General features: G+C 37.9%; 1 protein-coding gene across 1 annotated transcript; it reads right to left on the bottom strand.

Moving 5' to 3' along the window:
* Nucleotides 1-284: 284 nt before the first annotated feature.
* On the bottom strand, nucleotides 285-19422 carry LOC134576748 (carcinoembryonic antigen-related cell adhesion molecule 1-like). The gene is made up of 7 exons (XM_063435461.1): nucleotides 19347-19422; nucleotides 15849-16124; nucleotides 4275-4391; nucleotides 2867-2949; nucleotides 2453-2551; nucleotides 1617-1670; nucleotides 285-628 (listed from the first exon to the last, which is right to left on the bottom strand). Exons 1-7 carry the CDS (start codon nucleotides 19420-19422, stop codon nucleotides 557-559), a joined length of 777 nt encoding a protein of 258 aa, XP_063291531.1. The 3' UTR covers nucleotides 285-556.
* Nucleotides 19423-19944: the final 522 nt, after the last annotated feature.

Here is a 19944-nt window from a genome sequence, read left to right as displayed (position 1 = left end):
GTCTTTACCTTATAGTGAAAATGAACGGAGTTCTCTCTAGAGAGCTGCCGGACACCGTCTGGTTCCAGCCTTGCTTCTGTTACACGGATACATTTATTGTGTAAGTACGAGGTGTCCCCATAACATGGATATTCAGACTGCTACCTACTGACGGACTTTGTGTTCTAAAATGACCTCGTGTTTTATAAGATGTATAAAAATCTATCTGCAAGGTAAGTGACTGATTTAAAACATACATTCACAGTAGCACTCTTTTTATACAAGTGGCTTGGAACATTGACGGTACTATATTTCCATTATTGATCAAAAGCTTCCATCCTTACAGAATAATGGCAATCACCTACTTTAATTGGCCGTTCTGAATGTGCAATATGCGCTATCCTTAGTAAACATTATTTTACACTTTAGTTATATTAATTCGTTACATGGTGGTAATCTTTATTATTTGTTTAACATTGTAATGTTCAGTTTGGTAAAGCACCTCATACTCCATCTAATTGCGCAAAGTGCTTACAAGGAAGTGTCACACTTGGGTTATATGCGGCGATGGGGAGTATCACACTTGGGTTGCAGACTTTGGTTTCAAATTGGAAGATATTTGGCTATTTGGAGTGCTGGCACGATTGCTCTAAAAAAAAAGAGAAGATTGAAAGGGTGAGGTTATGAAGAATCTCAATCTGTTCTGCCACATTGTCTTAAACCAAATCTGAATCCTTTACCTGACGAAAATACCTCACCCCTGGGAAAGCCTGGACTCCCTTGTATTACATACAGCTCTACTAGCCTTCCTCACCATTTCAAAAGTAAGCCAAGTCCAAAGACTACACCAATTTTCATTTTTCATTCCACCCTTTTTCCCTTTTCATATTGTCCACCAACCAAATTGCTCTGCTTTTTTATTCAGAAGGAACACGTATACAACTATTACAGGCAGTTCATATGCCCGTCATCACAGTAACTACATCTCATGGGCTGCAGTTGCTGTGATTATTCTATGTTGAATGCATCTAATCTTTTGCTACAGGAATGCGAGAACAGAGTAACAGGTGTCACCGAATATAGGTCCATATGTTGACCTGCTGGCAATCAAACCACCTTAGAGCAGTAAGTAGGCAGTAGGTAGGTATTATATCACTAACACACCAAGCAATTATGGATATAGTTCATTAACATTTCCTAATGCAATTCAATATATAATCTATTTTTATCCATAAATTATAAATATTTGCCGAAGGATATGTTGTAAGTTTAAAATGAATCTCTTGTAAGATTCACTTTAATATTATCTTTGGGTTTCACGCAGATACCTCAATTGACAAATGGTCTCTGGGTGAAGCTTTGTATACTTTTGGATTGTCCAACTCTGTCCCTTTTTGCCTGGGACAAACACCTTTAATTCCTCACCATTTGCCTTAAATTTTTTTTCTTTGGAAAGATATTGAATGGGGTTATAAATGTTCACATTAAGTTCCTCAAGCTGATCTTTCAGTAGCCTTTTCAGTAAATGTAACATCTTTAATTTAAATAAAGTCTTCTCCTAAAATTAAGAAACACTTGTATGACAACTGACCTACGCATTGTAAACATATAAAAATCAAGTAATGAAATGTGCTTACTTCTAACGTATTCCATACTGCACCAGGTACGTCCCTTCGGTTCACTTGTTGGTCCTTTCAAAGAGATAAGGCCATATGTGTGAATCAAGTGGCTTTTTTGACCAACCCAGTAACTGAACACAATTACTAACAACATTAAGGGTATTAGGAATAAAGAGAAGAAGAAAAATAGAATTGAGGTGGGGCACAAAATAGATGGGGGAGTGGATAATGGGAGTAAGGAGAGTGCGTAGAATATGGTGAAGATTAGAAGATACAATGAAAAAAAGAGTGGTGAGATGACGAACAGAGGGGAGGTAGAAGGAAGTGGGGTTGGATGAAATAGGAAGACAATGCAGGTGAGAAATTAGATAAGAAAAGTAGAATGGGAGAGGGGAATGTATGTGGATAGATGAGATAAGGCTGGGGTGAAGCTCAAAATTCAATGCTTTATTTTTAATACATTACTGAATAAATTCTAAAAATATTCCATTATAATATATGTATTTTCTCCCATGCAGCTGTTTGACGTAGTCTTGGGAGCAGGACTGAGAATATGCTATTCTTACTTGATCATGCTAAAAGTATATATGGGATGGAGTCAAATCAGCGGAACATTACCAAGGGTTCCATGGTGAATGATCCATATTTAGAACTTTTGAAATCCTTCTCTGTAAGAGACACTTTTACTTCACTAGAATACCCATAGTAAACCATTATGTACATGAATGCACTCTTGTACATAGATAGATTAGATAGAGATACCAACATACCAGTAACCAGGAAAACAAACACCCCATCAGACAACATGTAAGATCTCCAGTCTAATAATAGGGGCTATTCTGCCTTTTACGTACCATGTTATAGGAACCCATCGAGAGTGAAGAGTTTCGATACATGATGTTATTTACAGTGAAGAAAGCAGGGTCATCGGGAGACAAAGTGTTGCCGGATACCTGTCAGAAAATGGAAATAAAAGGGTATAGAGAAAGCACAGAATGGGTAACAGTAGATACCGATAACAATTGATAACCATGAATATGATTGCAGAGGTGAGATTGGACAACCAACATATAAATGCAAGAAGACGGATTAAAATGTGCATTTACAAAATGTTGAGCTAGACCAAACTAAGCATAAACACAAGAAGACGTTGATACAAGATGTAGGAGGACCGACAAAACAAGAAACACTAGCCGGGTGTGCAGACAAGATAATGAGGTTTAACTGGAACAACCAAATAGAACAAATACGTTAGATAATAAACTTACGGTACGGAGAACATCCTTGTGATTAGGACCTCCAGGTTTTTTCTTTGTAGGACTTTTCTTTACAGGCTGTTTCTCCTGTTTTCCTAATGAATGATAAAATGTGCAAATTTTATAGTGACGTTCATTTTATACTCGATATGAAACAAAAACACATGATTCCCATGATTGCAATTCAGGGGCAATGACCCAGTCTTTGATGGTAAAAGTGGAGCTGGCTTTAAAAAGCTAAACAGATAGTTATCCTGTGGATTAAAAATTACAGATTCCAGTCCACTCAGAACACAACAGCAGAACCATGTGCTTATTATAAGGACATCACTAGAAAAAGTACCTTAATGTGCATTATGCAACAGATGTTAAAAAATTAAGAAACAGAAGATACTGGAACTAGACAGGTTTAGCAATACAAAATATAAACTTAAATTGTTAATTTATTATGAGAAAAGGCAAGGCCAAGTATATATTAAGCTAATGAAATAAGCCAGTTAGTAAAATTTGGGTGTAAGAGACAACCCTAATGAAAAACAATTACATAGGTATTTACGAAAAACATTTTTACAGACTTTAAGCTATTGTCCAAACATTTGCAAAGTCATTTGTGGGAATTCGAATCTGATGGAAAATAACATGAATTGTAGAAATATAGACGTTTAACTATATACCAAAGATCCAAATGTTGCCGAAACAGACTGCAAATTGCAGAACAAATAATTTACAGATTTTAGTCTGATATCCCTTGATACCTCTGAGTTAAAAACAAATGTAGAAATATGGTTGGTTGGAAAAGCCCAGCCAATCACATTCACTTATGTGTTCATGATGCTGCGGGTGTAAATACTCTGTATTAAAGCAGAACCTGCTATTTCATAGCGGTGTGTATTTTTGTACTCATTGTAGAGGGTATTTTTTTATATTTACATTGTTTTATTTTCAAAATTCCTTTATCCAAGGATATAAATCAGATACAGTCCCTCTGAGTTAAAATGAAAATTTCTATCACATTTTAATTGATTTGGTCACACTTAAAACCCTATGTGTAAGTGTGTAATCAAGAGCTAGTGTGTGTTCATGATGTCATGTGCGTGTGCCAGGCAGCTTGAAAAATGCACCCTAGGACAGTTCTATATTGGTCTTGGTTTAAGCAGATCTAAGCCAAGTGACCATGAGATGCACAATAAAAAAAAGAAAAAAACTAAAATGTAATCCTAGTTTCTATAAATTTAGAAAAAAGATACATTGTGTCCTTTGTTCTTCTGGAATTGGAGTGTCTAGGGGGTTTATATGGTTTTCGCTAATTAATAATTATATTTTCAGTAAGAGATGATGCACTGCTTCTGACTAAGTAACCTCCTTGATACAGAGAGAGAGTAGCAGATATACTTTTGATCTGTTTTTAGATCAGACTCACCTTTCCTCCCTTTCACACAGCACACAATCAGGATGATTAATGCAATGAGTAATATTGCTCCACAGACAGAACCAATCACAATGCCAGCAATGGCGCCTGCACTGAGCGAAGAGACCGCTATGGAACAGAACAACAAAAATGTAACATTATTAGATCTGCTTCTTGTATTGTCTGGCATTCCTTACATGTATAATGTCAATCTAATGCAGAGTCAAACAACGTGCCTCTAGTTGTAGCCCTGAATATCCACCAGGTAGGTGTAACTAATCATTACAATTATTACATAGCTTAATTATGAACATTGAATGGTTTGTAGGTAGGATGTAATAGAGAGGGTTAATAATCCTCGCTAATCTAGACATGCAGTAATATCCAGAGCTGAATTTGCCTCCAATATACCCCAGAACGCAAATACTTAATTGCTTTCAACTGTCATAAAAAGGCAAACCGTTTTAATAAAAAATAAATTACATGTGGGGCATAGAAATGGGTCGGATAACGCGACTGCAACTCTAGAACAAACTTAAAGGAACACTATAATGTTAGGAACACAAGTATTCCAAATGCGAATAGTGAACTGTCGGCTGTTTTGGCCCTTAGCCCCCGCCTGTAAAAGAGGTATTTTACTTACCTTTTCTCTCTGGTAGCCCTGGTCTCTGCAGCTGGCCCCAGCATCTTGGCTGAGATAATCAAGTTTGATGATCTCAGCCATTCCAATGCTTTCCTATATAAAAGCCTTGGGATGCTAGTACGCAAACGCGGCAAAACACAGGACTGCGCTAATCCAATGCTCTCTCTGGCATTATCTGACTGCTATAGCAAAATTTTACTCAGCTAGATTATAAAAAAATGTACACGCAGCTCCACCACAAAAACTGCCACTGTTTAGTCCATCGCAGATTTTTATAAATTCAGATCTTGTTTTTTTATTTTTTATATACACCAATACTCCATCTTATTTTTGGCGTTTTTTTGTTAATTTTTATCATATCTATTGTATTTCTTTTTTATTGTACTGTTCTTTATTTGTTTACGTTCTTCTCACTTTCTCCACTCCTGGCATTTTAAGGGTATATTATCCTTTTTTCAGATAGTATCAAATTTTAAAATTTACTCTGCAGAATGGCAGTGTTTTTACTTGCAGGGTTTGTTGAGATGAAGTGGTGTGGGTGCCAATAGAATCCCTTTAAATAATTCCCACTCTGGAAACCCCCAATACTGCTGAAGAACACACTCCCACTGAAAGCCAACTCATTGGAAAAAAATTAAATCTAAATAATACGTCACTCAGAACCCCACTCTAGAACTTCAGAATATATATTATATTATTATATGTTTACAACTCTTTAAAAGAAATAAGCAGTCCTGTGACAGAATAAAGAAGAATGAAGAAAATATCCTTCTGAAACAAATGCGATTTTCTAAGATCAGAATGCAAGTTAACAAAACCCCTTGAATGTCATGTGTTGGTTTCCAGCAGTCCATGAAAGGCATCGTGACACGACCAAAGGAACTCTCTATCGACAATCTCATGACCCAGTATGATCTGCTGCCTCTTGCCATTTTGGCACGAGTGAAGCCAGAGAAAGCACTGAATAACAAGCCGTGCAATATCTGATAAGATCTTTGATGCTCTTTAAAAGTATTCACTGATAAAACATTTCTAGAAATATATCATTTTTACATCTAAAAGTAAGTCCCTCTAGGAATGATAGAAAAATGTCTCTACGGAATATCACAACAGATGGATACAAGAGGTGGGATCAGTACAAGGGTTACGAAGATTTGGAATTGAGATGAAGAAGTGGCCGGTTATCTCCTGGAAAAATATATATCACATGGTAATCCATTATTTTAACGGGTGTTTCATTACGCAGATGGTAACGTCATGTGTGCAATTATTCCTCATAATTATTATTAATAAAGCATAAACAAATTCCACAGAGCGGTACGATGGCTATAGTAACAGATATGTATTTTTAAACAAACAAGTTTGACACACAGGAACAGAGGGGTTGAGGGCCCTGCTCAATGAGCTTACATGCTAGAGGTAGTGGGGTACAGTGACACAAAAGGTAAGGGAAGGGTAGAAAAGTAGGTTGCTAGAAAAAAAAATCACTGAGGGCTTATTTTTTTTTTAAATGATATTTGCAAGAGAGGAATCAGTTCAGTTGATATGCTCTCCTGAAGAAGTGAGTTTTCAAAGAATTTTTGAAAGAGTGAATACGGAGTGAAAGTCTAATGCAGAAGGGAAGGGAGTTCCACAGTAAAGGTGCAGCTGTAGAGAAGTCTTAAAGGCGAGCATCAGTGGTGGGAGTATGTACAAAGGATACACATAGGTCTTCGGCAGAGCTTAGGAGCCTAGACAGGACATACTTGTGTATTAGGGAGGATGGGTAGGATCACATCATTTTTGCTTTACTTTTATAGTCAAGATCCCTCTTTGTAGGTTTATTTGTACTCTTTGTGGTTTGATTTCCTTGAATGTGTATAGACCCTATTTTCCTCGTTGGTAGAATGCATAGATTGATGCATGATGGAACGCATACTCGTGCCGGATCCACTCCGCAATCAGTTCCATATATATATATATATATATATATATATAGTTGTTTGGGATGTTGTTTATATCCCTGAAGAAGTCCAGGATTCGGACAAAAGTTTGCATTGTTTTATATTATTGTTGTATTGTCTTGTTTTTTATTCCTGTTTTCTACTGCAAAGAAGGATTCTCCCTTTGGTCAACTGTCAGTGGAGATGGGCGCTTTTTTTTATATGCTTCTTGTAAGTGCATATACCGAATAAATATATATTGTTTCTTTTGAGTTATTAGACCCTGGATTTATAACTTGAGATTTCCATATTTGGAAGATACCCTCATTTGGAGATACCCCTATTCATGGGAGAAGAGCCTGTATTTCTTCCTTATTTTGTGAGTGCGTTTCTTCCCACTCCCTGCGTTCCATTTTCATGACATATTAAACTATTGTCATATTTTATTTCCTAGATTGTTTTTTCAGCCTATTTAGGTTGTATATATTATTTTCTATAACTAAAATTTGTTTTTCTATTTATTTTATTTTGATTGTTTTTGGTAAGACACTTCAGGGGTCTCTGTATTTGTTTATTATATATTATGAGTAGTATATACATGTATACTTTAAAATGAGAAGCTCCTAATTGGAGGAGCTACTTCCTAGTGAAGGTAAAGTCTATAAACATTAGTGGGTAAGTCTCGTTTCCAATCCAACCAATCACAGTGTTCTAAAACAAAAAACAAAGTATATACACTAAAGAACTGTACACGTATACTGTGGATAGCCCCAGGTGAACTTCACAACCACCTATGAAAATGTATAGCAAACAAACAAAAGTGGAAACCACCCAGAATACGTATAAATGATAAAATAAAGTGGGACAACCTGATGTAGATCAAATGTCCTTCAATCGAATCTGTGTAAAAATTAGAATAACTTGCATAGCGTAAAAAAGTATATATAAATGTTGGTATAAGTGAGATTAGAAATACACTCACAAACAAACGATAATTCAGGCCTTTCACCCTCTCAGGGGTTATATGATGAGTGCAGATATCCTCCAACACGATATATGTAAATGTAAAAAAATGCAATATAGTGAAGTAAATTAGGAATATACAAAATCACATTTATTCATTGCACTTACAGAATAGCAGCATAAAAAGGCATCTCTCCATATACATATGGAACTCCTGATGGTGATAATAGAGTGTCCACAGTGGAGGTCCAGAACCAATGGAAGAAATACAGGATCCAAACAAATAAAAACAGTTAACATATATAAAAGTTCGGTTGTATCCAACGCGTTTCGTCCTGTCAGGTGTTGGACTTCTTCAGGGTAACCTTGGGTCCATCTCTGATGGTATATATATCGTCGTGAGCAATCTTCAAAATCCGGTACACATGTAATAAAACATGCGTTTCACTCGTGAGACGCAATAGTCGAGCGCGAAATACGTGGAGCATCTCAATCAGTTCCGGGTTGTAAGGCGCATGCGCGTAATGAACGCGCATGCGTCAACTCAAAAGACCGCTACCTACAAGGGACAAAAAGCAGAAAACGGCAAAAAATACGCCTAAGCGAATATACATGCAAGTTACACCAATAAAAATCAGAATATAGTGGCATAATAAATACCACATGTTGTTTAATTTATAAAGCATGTGTATACATATATATCCCAATAAAAATAATGTATTACAAAAAATATATATGTATATATATGTGCCCAAAAACTATATATTGAGCTAGAAAAAGGAACTAGTTTGGAAATCTAGCTAATGTATACAATATAAAAAAGGCACATTATCCTACACATAGGTGGGTTTAATATATTACATAAAAATAAAAATGAGAAAAATATGAATAATGAGTGGAGTAAATAATTGGAATACTTATATGTAGAACAGAAAAATAGAGGCATAAATGTAATAATATTACATAAAAAATCGTTTGTTTGTGAGTGTATTTCTAATCTCACTTATACCAACATTTATATATACTTTTTTACGCTATGCAAGTTATTCTAATTTTTACACAGATTCGATTTAAGGACATTTGATCTACATCAGGTTGTCCCACTTTATTTTAACATTTATACGTATTCTGGGTGGTTTCCACTTTTGTTTGTTTGCTAATCACAGTGTTCTGCCTTGAATGCTCACATCACTTTTTTATGTTCTATATTGAATAAAATACTGCACTATATATTTTGTATATTTGCCTTTTCTACTTCCCAATCCAATTGGAGGATTTCCTGATTCCAGGACATACTGTTTTATGCTGCATATGTTTTTTTTTTTTTTTTTTTTATATCTTCGTATGTTTTTCACTTTATTTTGGGTGGTGCTTCCAGTACTTTCTTTTTTTGGTTTATCTTTTTTATATTGTATTCAATGCTTTCTTATGAGCTTCCGAGTCACTTGACTGAGTTTTACAGCCACTAGGCGTGGAAGACAACAACCAGAATTGGATTTAAACCTATAATGCAAACAATGCAGTTTCTAAACTACAGGGTTTAAAGGACAGCGTCTGGGTGACTTTAGTGTCCCTTTAAATTGTTTTAAAGCAACCCAGCTTTGTAAAAAAGTAGGGATAGCGTCCCTTACTGTAGGGGATGGTATGGTCTTTGAAGCGTCCTTTATTCTTTAAAAGGAGGAGGATATCACTTTCAGTCTATTAGCAGACTTTAAATAAGGGGCCACCCAAAAATTATAGAGGTAGAAACAGAAAGCAAAAGATGGATAGAAGGAAGTCTATGGGAAGAAATAAATACTTAGGGGAACCGAAAGTATTCATAGACCTTTCAAGATAGAAACTGATAAAGAGAAATTGGGGAAAAAAGATGCAATGGGACCAATGGGAGGGTGGAGACGAATGGAAGAGAAACATTGCAGGGAAATTGACGTGGAATAGAGAAGAGAAATATCGGATGCACTGGGGAGATGAGATAGGGAGATAGACTTGGGGAAATTAGATAAAAGAGAATGAGGAAAAATATAATAAAATAAAGTGAAATCACCTTTTTTCTTTTTGATCATTATCCAGACTGACCTCCTATTTTAGTGTATTATGCAGTCAACGAGAACAGTGCTCCAAAGCTCATAATAATTGGTAAGGGCAATTAACATTTCCTCTTTAATTAGTTTAACCTCTTCTCTATTGATCACTTTTTGATTGAAAACATATTAGCACAAAGATTTATTTAGAGCAAGGCCTTCATAGCCAGCATATTAACATATAGCAATATTGTGTAAAGATGGTTTCGCGACAAACGTAGAAATTACATTTATGTATATTTACACAAATGCTATTTTTCACTTATTAATTCATTTATCCTTCATAAAAAAAAATGGTAAATGAAAAGCTTTAGACCGTGTACAGCATCCTTCATCTAGTATTATTTCACACAGATTCTGGAATGTTAGTATAAAAGTGAAAATTCAAGTTTTCTCACATGTAGTAGGCGTGACAAATTTAAATAAATCCAAATGGTGAAATAGTCTATAATATAATAATATTATATAGTCTAATAATAAGATTATACATAAATATTGGTGAACAGTTAAGTCAGCTCAATGTAATGTCTGTTTTGTAGTATGAAATGTAATTTATAAAAAATATATAAAAATAAAAAAAAATTGTGAAATAGTCTGCTTATACGGATTTGTAAGGACATTGAAGGCATTACCAGCACAGCTTACTGAAAATGTCATAGTAATGTAAGGTAAAATGAATAATACTCATACACTACATACAGTTAAATCATATACCCATGACATACTTTAAACCGAGAGAAATCTCAATGTATCCTTCCTGTTAAAATATTTTATAAATAAATATTTCTAAAATACCAAAAAACATTAAAAATCTACACAAATTGCTCTTTAATTCTCTGGAATGCTAATTTAATTCTAACAGCAAAATGGTAGAGTGTGTTCACTTCTCACCCCTCCCTGATTGTCCCCCTCCCTGATGGGTACAACCCATTGTGACTTCCTTTACTGTTTGGAAGCAGGGGATGAGCTGCATTTGTAGCACCCTTGCAGGTATTTTATCTGTGACCAGTGGCTTGTAGCAGTGTATCTCTACAGCGTGGTAATCATAACTAGAGAGTAAATGAGGGTGAATAAAGCTTTATGGTCTAAATTCCATTCTGCAAAATACTTGAAAATAAAAACATGTATGTATATTTCTGAGAGAGCCCAATAATGCCGCCTTTAAAATACGTTCCATTGAGGTAAAGGGATTTCTGAAAGTGGTTTTACAAATTGTAGCATAGTCCTATCAAGGTTTTTAAATTATATTTTTGTCCTACTTAGACCATTAGTTAAAGGAACACTATAGTATGATAAATACCAACATGCATTCCTGGCATGATAGAGTTCCAACACTGCAGCAGGGAATCCAGGATAGGCTATAGACACATGGACCACTACATTAAGCTGCGGTGGTTTTGGTGACTGCAGTGTCCCTTGAATGAGCTCTAGTAATAAGATGGCTGGATTGGAGATACTTACGGTAAACTATCAGTTCTATGGTATTATTTCTCAAGCTGATGGGGTTCGACACAATGCAGGTATAATTCCCATTATGAGTTATGTTTAGGTTCTTTATCTGTAATGTTCTGTTTCCATCCAGGCTGTAATTGTAATTGTAATTAGCAGGAAGAGGTGCCCCATTCTTCATCCAAGTAAATGTCTCTCCTCCAGTGGCTGCTCTGCAGGACAGACTGACATCAGGGGTATTTTCATACACTGTTGTAGATGATAATTCCACTGTTACATTCCGAACTATCTCTGCAGGGACTCGGGAGAAACAATCAGGGAAGATGTTACTGGAGAGTTCAGCATTTTGTTGCTTCCTTTGTCTGTCCAGTTATATTCAGGGCTGAAACATTTCTTTAATGTAATAATCACTTCACTGTCCCTCGTTTCTTTATTTCAGTAAATGTAACCGAAGACGTGGGTAGTGCTGCAAAGGTAAGTAAAAATTGCACTTGTTCACTGTGATTTTGCTGCCCCACAATGCATTGAGTGTTCAGACATCCAACCAACAAAAAGCAATCAAGAGGCTACAGCATTAACTTGCCACCATTTTTTCACCAATTTATTCAAAATGTTGTGGTGAGAAAAAAAATTATGTTTTTTACGTACTAAAACAATATGCCCAATGTATGAAACCAGCCTCCTGCCCACCGACTATGGTCCATTTCTGAGACACCATTTGGGAATTACCCTGCCCAGCCACTATTAGCAGCTTTTTCTGGGTGCCCCTAGTTTGGCACTTTCCCTTCATTCGAATGGAACCGAACGCTACCTCCCTGGCGGCCGTTCGCATGAATTAAACCAACGAATGGTCCTCAGGGGCACTTAGCCGCGACCGCTATGGAACTAATTTTGGCATAAGGACTTTGTGGGTCTCCGGTTACCTCAGCGGTACTTAGCCGCAAATGTTATGGAACTGTTTTCGGCTTAAAGTGACTGTGTGGTTCTGGGACAACTTGGTCTGGGGTTTTGAACCACTTTGCAACCCGCCAGAAGAGTGCTTTTTGGAGGGAAGGTTCCCGAGACTAAGGGGAACAAATGCTACCTTAGAGCCAGGCAGAGCACCTCATATTTTGGACGCAGTAGCTCCCGAAAGTTGACCGGCATTTAATATGTGGGGTATTGTATGTTTTTTGGGTACTTTTATATTTTGCTCTCTGTTCCTGGGAGATAATTAGCTTACCGGTCTTTAACTTAATTATCTCCCAGATCCAGAGATTCCTGGAAGGAGCTTGTGTTGAATACAATGGAGTCTGGGGTCTGTGCATAAAAGGCTGAGTTTGGCTCAGTTGTACTAGAGGACTAGAGCTCCCAGGACTGTGTGTCGTACAGTCCCTGGGAGGAAGTAGAGCTAGTCCTCTACTCTGTTCCAGGACAGAGAGGCTCCAGGAGAACACCAGTCAAGCCACAGCGACTGGGGCCGAAGCGCTGAGGTTTTCCAGGTCCCAGCTAGGAAGTGATCCTTGGCAGAGGATGTTCCATGAAAATAATTCTATGTTACTCTAGATTTAAAGACACATCGTCTGATTTAAGTGCTCAAATTAATATATTCCGTTTTGGGACCCCTTCTAATTAACATGTTCATAAATTATTTTGAAAAAAGCATTGAAAGTCATGTTTCAGTGTTTTCAGATGACACAAAAGTCTGTAAAGTAATACAATGTGAGTAAGATATTACTTTGCTGCAGAGGGATTTAGATAGACTGGGGGACTGGGCACTCAAATGGGAGATGAAATTTAATGTAGAAAAAGTTATGCACTTCAGTGTCAAAAATGCATAAGCAACTTATACCCTTAATGGAAGCAAATTAGAGATAACAACACACGAGAAGGACTTGGGAATTGTTATAGACAACAAACTATGCAACAATGTGCAATGTCAATCAGCAGTGGCTAAGGCCAGTAAGGTATTGTCATGCATGAAAAAGGGCATTCATTCTTGGGATAAGAATATAATTTTGCCTCTTTGTAAATCGCTGGTAAGACCACATCTTGAATATGCTGTGCAATTTTGGGCACCTGTTCTAGCACTAGAAAGAGTACAGAGGCAGGCTACAAAATTAATAAAAGGAATGGGGGGCGGGGCTTGGCCGCCATGCTGATGGGTCGCGTGGGGCATGAGCTCCCGACAAATATTGAACAACTGGTGACTCTGGGGCGTATATGCCCTACCATACACCTCTCCGACTTCGGAGCAGATGTCTGGCACACTCCCAGCAACTCATTGCTGACCCTGATTCACGCCGCTCCGATTAGTGTGCAGCTCCTGCATCTGACTTGTTGCAGCCTGGTGTGTTTCCGCGGTGGGGGAAGCAGACGTTTTCTCCACCTGGGTGCACCAGGGCACTCCTGTAGACAAGCAAAGCCCCGTACTCCTCCGCCCCATAGGCAGGTGGGGGTTATCCCAGTCTCCACTGGGCAACATACGCTCCTGTGTTGTTAATTCCCACGATGCTCAGGCTCTGCTACCTGTCCTTCTTCTGGGCTGGGGGCTTGCTCGGAGTTCCCTCCCAGCCACCATCCATACACAAAAGAGGTCTCCTGGGTACTGGCAACCCTGTAAGCTCCAGATCACGCCACCCAGAAGTGGAGAATTCCTGGACATAGGGCAGTGGCCCTCTTCAATCACTGGGGACATGTGGAAATACAGCCTCCTTTCCAACAATCAAGGGGAAACCCAACAATGCATGCTCCAAGATGTGATGGAGGAGAGTTTCTGGCCCATATGCGGTGTAGGTTGACCCATGATAATGGAACCCCCAGAACTTTAGTAATCTCTGTCATATCAGCATTGTAGTAATATATGCTGTTCTACTTTGGGTCTCCCTTACACTCTGCTTTTTAAACCCAGTGGTATCAGGGCTTTTCTATTCAGCTATATGTCTAACGTGTCTCACATTATTAGCCCCTGTGGTCATTTCTCATAAGCCTTGCTGGTAGGTTTCTGTTCTAACATGTTTTGAATTCACCTGTAATCTTCAGGTTTAGCTATTCATACCCGATTCATATTTAGCCTAGCCTGCCAATGCACCATGTTTATAATATCTTACAGTTAGACATGATTGCTCAACATGTTGCTTTTTCTATGCCTGGTTTATTGATTATTAATAATTTTCTGTGTCATCTATTATAATCCACATGTCCTGAAGTTCTACCTAACTCTGCATTTTCAGTGTAGTTCGGCAATCTAGACATATCTATCTAGCCTGTAATAATCTTGTGATTCTTCCCCAAAAAAATGTGCATTAAGATCGAGGCCATGTAACAGTTTTTTATGTTTTCTTATGTTTTATATGGTTCTTGCTGTTGTGGCTGAGCAAGTCATTCTGTATAACTATGCACAACAAAAATAAAGAATGAAATAAAACTAAAACAAATTTAACTAATAAAAGGAATGGAACATATCAGCTATGAAGAAAGGTTAACAAATGTAAATGTCTTTAATTTAGAAAAACGTCGCCTCAGAGGAGATATGATAACATTATACTAATATATCCAAGGCCAATACAAACCATTGTGTGGAAATCTTTTCACAAACCGAACTTTACATAGGACACGAGGTAATGCGTTTAGACTGGAAGAAAGAAGATTTAGTCTAAGGCAAAATAAATGGTATTTTACTGTAAGAACAATAAGGATATGGTTTTATCAGAGTCCGTACAGATTTTTTTTTTCTCCTTTTTTATTTTTATTTTAACAAACAGAAAATTACAGACAATATATGCATTAAGGATTCTTCATCGAGTACAAATATCTATTAGTGCGCATATATAAAGTAAAAATGATAGACAATAAGTACAGCCGTTAACAATTACCAGTAACTCTTAATTATTTCCTCGTTGTTACTTCAGCGGTACTCAAAAACATGCTCATTTAAGATAACAAGGATTTTTTTCCTTTCTCTTTCTTTTTGGCATGGAGATTCTCTCTAAGTAATATGAAGATCGGGGCATCATAAGTTTTTGCACGGATTTTGTTTAGTTAGCCATTTATTCCAGATTCTGTTATATAGGAATTGTTTCTGTCTAGATAGGTAATTCCCTTTTCCCATTAAGCTTTGGTGAGAAATCTGACTTATAACCCTGGACCACTGAATTACTTTGTGACTTTTCCACTGCCTTGCTATGACAATCTTCAATGCGAGTAATATTTGTATTGTCCGTACAGATTTTTAAACAAACAGCAACTAGATGCATACAAAAACAGAATATTCAAGGATATAATTTTTTAATGTAGGGTAAATGCTTCTTGATCCAAGGATTGATCTGACTGCCATTCTGGGGTCAAGAAAGAATTTTTTTCCTATCTTGTTGCAAAACTGGAAGTGCTTCAAACTGGGTTTTTTTGCCTTCGTTTGGATCAACAGCAAAAATCAAATGTGAGGAAGGCTGAGCTTGATGGACGCAAGTCTCTTTTCAGCCTATGTAAATATGTAACTACTTAGACAATTAGTTAATAAACCCTGGTAATAAGATCCCTGGATACTTACGGTAAACAATCAGTTGTATGGTAGTTTGGTTCGAGCTGAAGGGGTTCGACACAATGCAGGTATAATTCCCGTTATAAGTTGTGTTTGGGCTCTTTATCTGTAAAGTTCTGTTTCCATTCAGGAAGCTGTAACTGTAATTAGCAGGAAGCGCTGACCCATTCTTCAGCCATGTAAATGTCTCTTCTCCGGTATCGGCTCTGCAGTACAGATTGACTTCAGGGGTATTTTCAAACACTGTTGTAGGCGATAATTCCACTGTTACATTCCAAACTGGATCTAGAGGGTGAAACAGGAAAGTTTTTTTAGCATTTACATGTTATATATAATAAAATTGCAGTAACATTACATATAATGATGTGATAATCAAGAGCCTCTCAATGCTTTTTTATGTGAAAAGTATTTGATTGGCTGTGATCACCAAGATTGATGATCTCAGCCAAGGAGGTGGGGACGGGCCACAGAGAGAGCCCTGTAGCGAGAGAGAAAGGGTAAGTAAACTGTATTTTATAGTGAGCAGTTCACTATAGTGTTACATTTTATTTCTAACACTACAGTGTTCCTTTAATCGACTCAAATAGGTGACTACATACTAAGACATCTTTAATTTATATTCTGGGATGCTTTATCCTGGACAATACATTATATTTTAATACATCTAATTGTTCTCCAGTCGTGTGAATTGGTTGATGAATTATTGCTGAATCACCATTTCTTAGTCAAACAAAATACGGTACTGGCACTATTGACCTAGTGGTGCTGGTATCGGGGCTCACATTCCAGAAAATACCCCAAATTATATACCCTGAAAATACTGCACTCACAAATTACTAATGCTTAGAAAACATGTAGTTTTATTGCTCAAATAAAAAATATACTATTAAATAAATTTTAAAAATCCAAAGTCCTCTTATAATATTGATTAGGATACTTTTTGAGTGATAACTAATAATAGGTGCATCAATGTTAGATATGTATATCTATAAAAAGACAAAAAAAAAACTAAAAAAGGAAGCTCTAAGTGGTGGTCCTTTCACTGATTTTGCTGCACTATAATCCAAAATGCGGTGTATAGATGAATATATTTAATCTTGGGGTCTGGGGAAACCCAAGTACATAATCCAGACCGGTTGTGCAACCATTCTTCCCTTCAATGGCTAAATGTTTCCCTTTTTCTTTTTTCATACTCCTTTTTTAATTTTTCCTTTTTTTGGATATACATAAATAACATTGATACACTTATTAATACTTACAACTTAAAAAGTATACTAATCAATATTATAAGAGGACTTATGGGAGAAGACTTTAAAACAGTGATATATGCTTTTCACCTGTCTGAGTATATTTGATCCTGTATGTGTTACATATAATCACTATGGTGCATACACACTGCACCACCTACATTGGATGAGCCAATCCTTTGGTGCACTGTACTCGATTGAAGTTTATTGACTACAGTCTAGTTTGTTGGCAAGAGTGATTTTTTGCTATGGATTTTATTCTCTGAGCAAAAAAACTACATATTTTCTAAGCATCATTAATTTGTGAGTGTGCTATTATTATTCTATTTTCATTTCTTAGTCAGTATACTGGAATCAGGGCATAATTGCATAGCTACCATAGTACATCATAGGGTGTTGTGCATGGGTATCCTTTAAAAGATCACTCCAAGGATCATAACCACTACAGCTACTTCCCAGATGCGGTTTTAGTCAATCGATTCCGGTATTTAGTCAAATCGATTTCACACGGTTGGACAAGTTACGTCAGTCCCACCATGTGCCTGCACCACATCTCCTGCAGGATAAGCCTGAACATCACTGCAGAATACAGCCTGATTAATGCAGGACTGTGCTCAAAAGCTGAGAGCAAGCAGAGGCTCTGGTGATCTAAGCCAATGATAGTGGTCTTACATAGGCCTGCTTAGCTCTATAGCAGGGGTTCCCCACACAGTACACTCAAGTACCCCCTAACAGTCCAGGATTTTGCAATTACCATGTTGTGTACAGGCCCGGACTGGCCATCAGGCACACCGGGCAAATGCCCGGTGGGCCGCGATGGCCGTGGGGCCGAGGAGATCACGGGATCTCCCCTGCCAGCCCCTGCAGGGCCAGCGCTATCCGAGCGCTATCCCTGCGCTATCCCTGCTGTGTGCCTTCAAGCGCCGGCTGGGGAGATCAAAGATCTCCCTCACCGGCCCACAGGCACTGAGACGCAAGCGCTGGCTGGGGAGAGAGGGAGGCAGGAGAGGACCGGCGGAGCTCTAGCCAGTAGCTCCGCCGGGTCCTCTCGCGGGATACATATGTATTTTTTGATCCTGAGCATCATTTCTGAATACTTTGTATTACTGCAGCCTGCTGATTTATGCACCCGGCACTTTTTCCAGACAGCGTGAGTGCAAGGAAACTTTTGTTTTTTATATACACACATATATATATACACAATATATAGAATAACCCTCAGTGAGTTAACAGACAAAGAAAATTAGAAACCTAGAATGTGACGGCAGATATAAACACCCTCACACACAGCACCCCTCTTACATACACACACACTGCGCCCCTCACACATACAATACGTCCAAATATATATATATACATACACACACACTGCACCACTACATACATTATGCTCCAGATACACGCTAGATCCCTTACCCTATATGCACTCTTAATCCTCTACACACACACACACACACACACTCTCCTATACACACTCTGGGTTCTTTACACACTAGATCTCCTACACACACACACTGCACCACCTACACACACACTACACTCCTTATCAGCAAACACATACAACATTCTCTAAACACACCCTCTCTACAACCCCTACACACACTACGTCACCTATTCACACACACACTACAGCCCGTATGCACACACTCGCTACATCCCCTATAACACTATGCCCCCTGTACACACATTCTCTACAGCCCCTAGCCACACATATTACACCACAAACACAAATGAAATTGACCTATTTACACAATACCACACCACACTCTACACACACGCAATCCCACAAGCAGGCTCCAAACACATGCACCATACACGTTCCTGGCCCTTTTGTCCTCTGGTATCCCACTTGTGGAGACACCAGAGACAATTTAAAAGCAAACACAGCGCAAGCATGTTATTAAATTTGCTTGCGCTGCGCAGAACAAATTCAGGGCCTTTTTCTAATGCCAGAGCTCTTAAGCGGGGCTCTGCGCATTGAACCAACTTGCTCACTTTGAGAGGGGGCGTGCTTGTCATTAGTGATGACAAAACACACCCTCTCTGGTCCCACCCCTTTCTTAGGGGGCCGCGCTGATTGAAAAATGCCCGGGCCTAGTTTTTTTCCCAGTCTGGCCCTGGTTGTGTATAAAGTGTTTTTTTTCCCCTTTCTTTCTAAAAACACCTTTGACACAACTGGGTAATCCCTAAATCCTGGACTGGTAGGGGGCACTTGAGGACTGCGTTGGGAACCACTGCTCTATAGCACTAGCTAGGTTACCGCAAAGGAAAAGACCAGAGGAAGGGGCTGCAGCATCCTGAACCCAGTATTGCATAACTATTGAAAGCAACGCCATAACTACAAATATAGCAGCTGCAGCATTTTTACTAAGGTTTTCTTCTCTTGACATAACAAATATTAACAATGTTGTAAGCAAAAAAATCTCATGTTCTTACCATAGACTTTCACTTGTAATGAGAGAGTACCAGATCCAGAAGTTAGACCATATTCAATTACTGAAGCATTGTATAGACCACTGTCCTTCTTTGTGGCGTTTATTATCACAAGGTGGCTATTTGAACTACTATTTATTCTGTCGGTATAATTATTATTTTCAAATAGAATTTCCTGCTTATTAAAAGTTATTATATTGGTATTATTTACTGTCCAAGAAACCACAGCAGATGGAATAGTTGGTGAAATTTCCAAGCTGATGTTACTTCCAGTCTTATAGTTCAGTGTGCTGTCACTGGTCAGTGTTAACGCCAGTCCACCGGTTAAAGCTGAAAGAAATTGACCGAGAGTTTGATCAGTTATTATGTACCAAATTGGTGAGTCAGCAGTTAGTATAGAGATCATATCCCCAACCTTACAATAA

This window comes from Pelobates fuscus, chromosome 11 (assembly GCF_036172605.1).
Source record: "Pelobates fuscus isolate aPelFus1 chromosome 11, aPelFus1.pri, whole genome shotgun sequence".
In the NCBI taxonomy this organism is placed as follows: Eukaryota; Metazoa; Chordata; class Amphibia; order Anura; family Pelobatidae; genus Pelobates; species Pelobates fuscus.
Note: the sequence above shows the minus strand (reverse complement) of the source record. Positions and strands in the feature narration are given on the sequence as shown.

What these genes read in the sequence shown, in the direction of transcription:
- LOC134576748 (XM_063435461.1), bottom strand. Translation starts at nt 19,422, where the DNA reads ATGGCGTTGCTTTCAATAGTTATGCAATACTGGGTTCAGGATGCTGCA. An exon ending in CTGTGTGAAAGGGAGGAAAG is followed by an intron (nt 2,950 to 4,274) that starts GTGAGTCTGATC and finishes ATCATTCATTAG; the next exon opens with GAAAACAGGAGAAACAGCCT. An exon ending in ACAAGGATGTTCTCCGTACC is followed by an intron (nt 2,552 to 2,866) that starts GTAAGTTTATTA and finishes ATTTTCTGACAG; the next exon opens with GTATCCGGCAACACTTTGTC.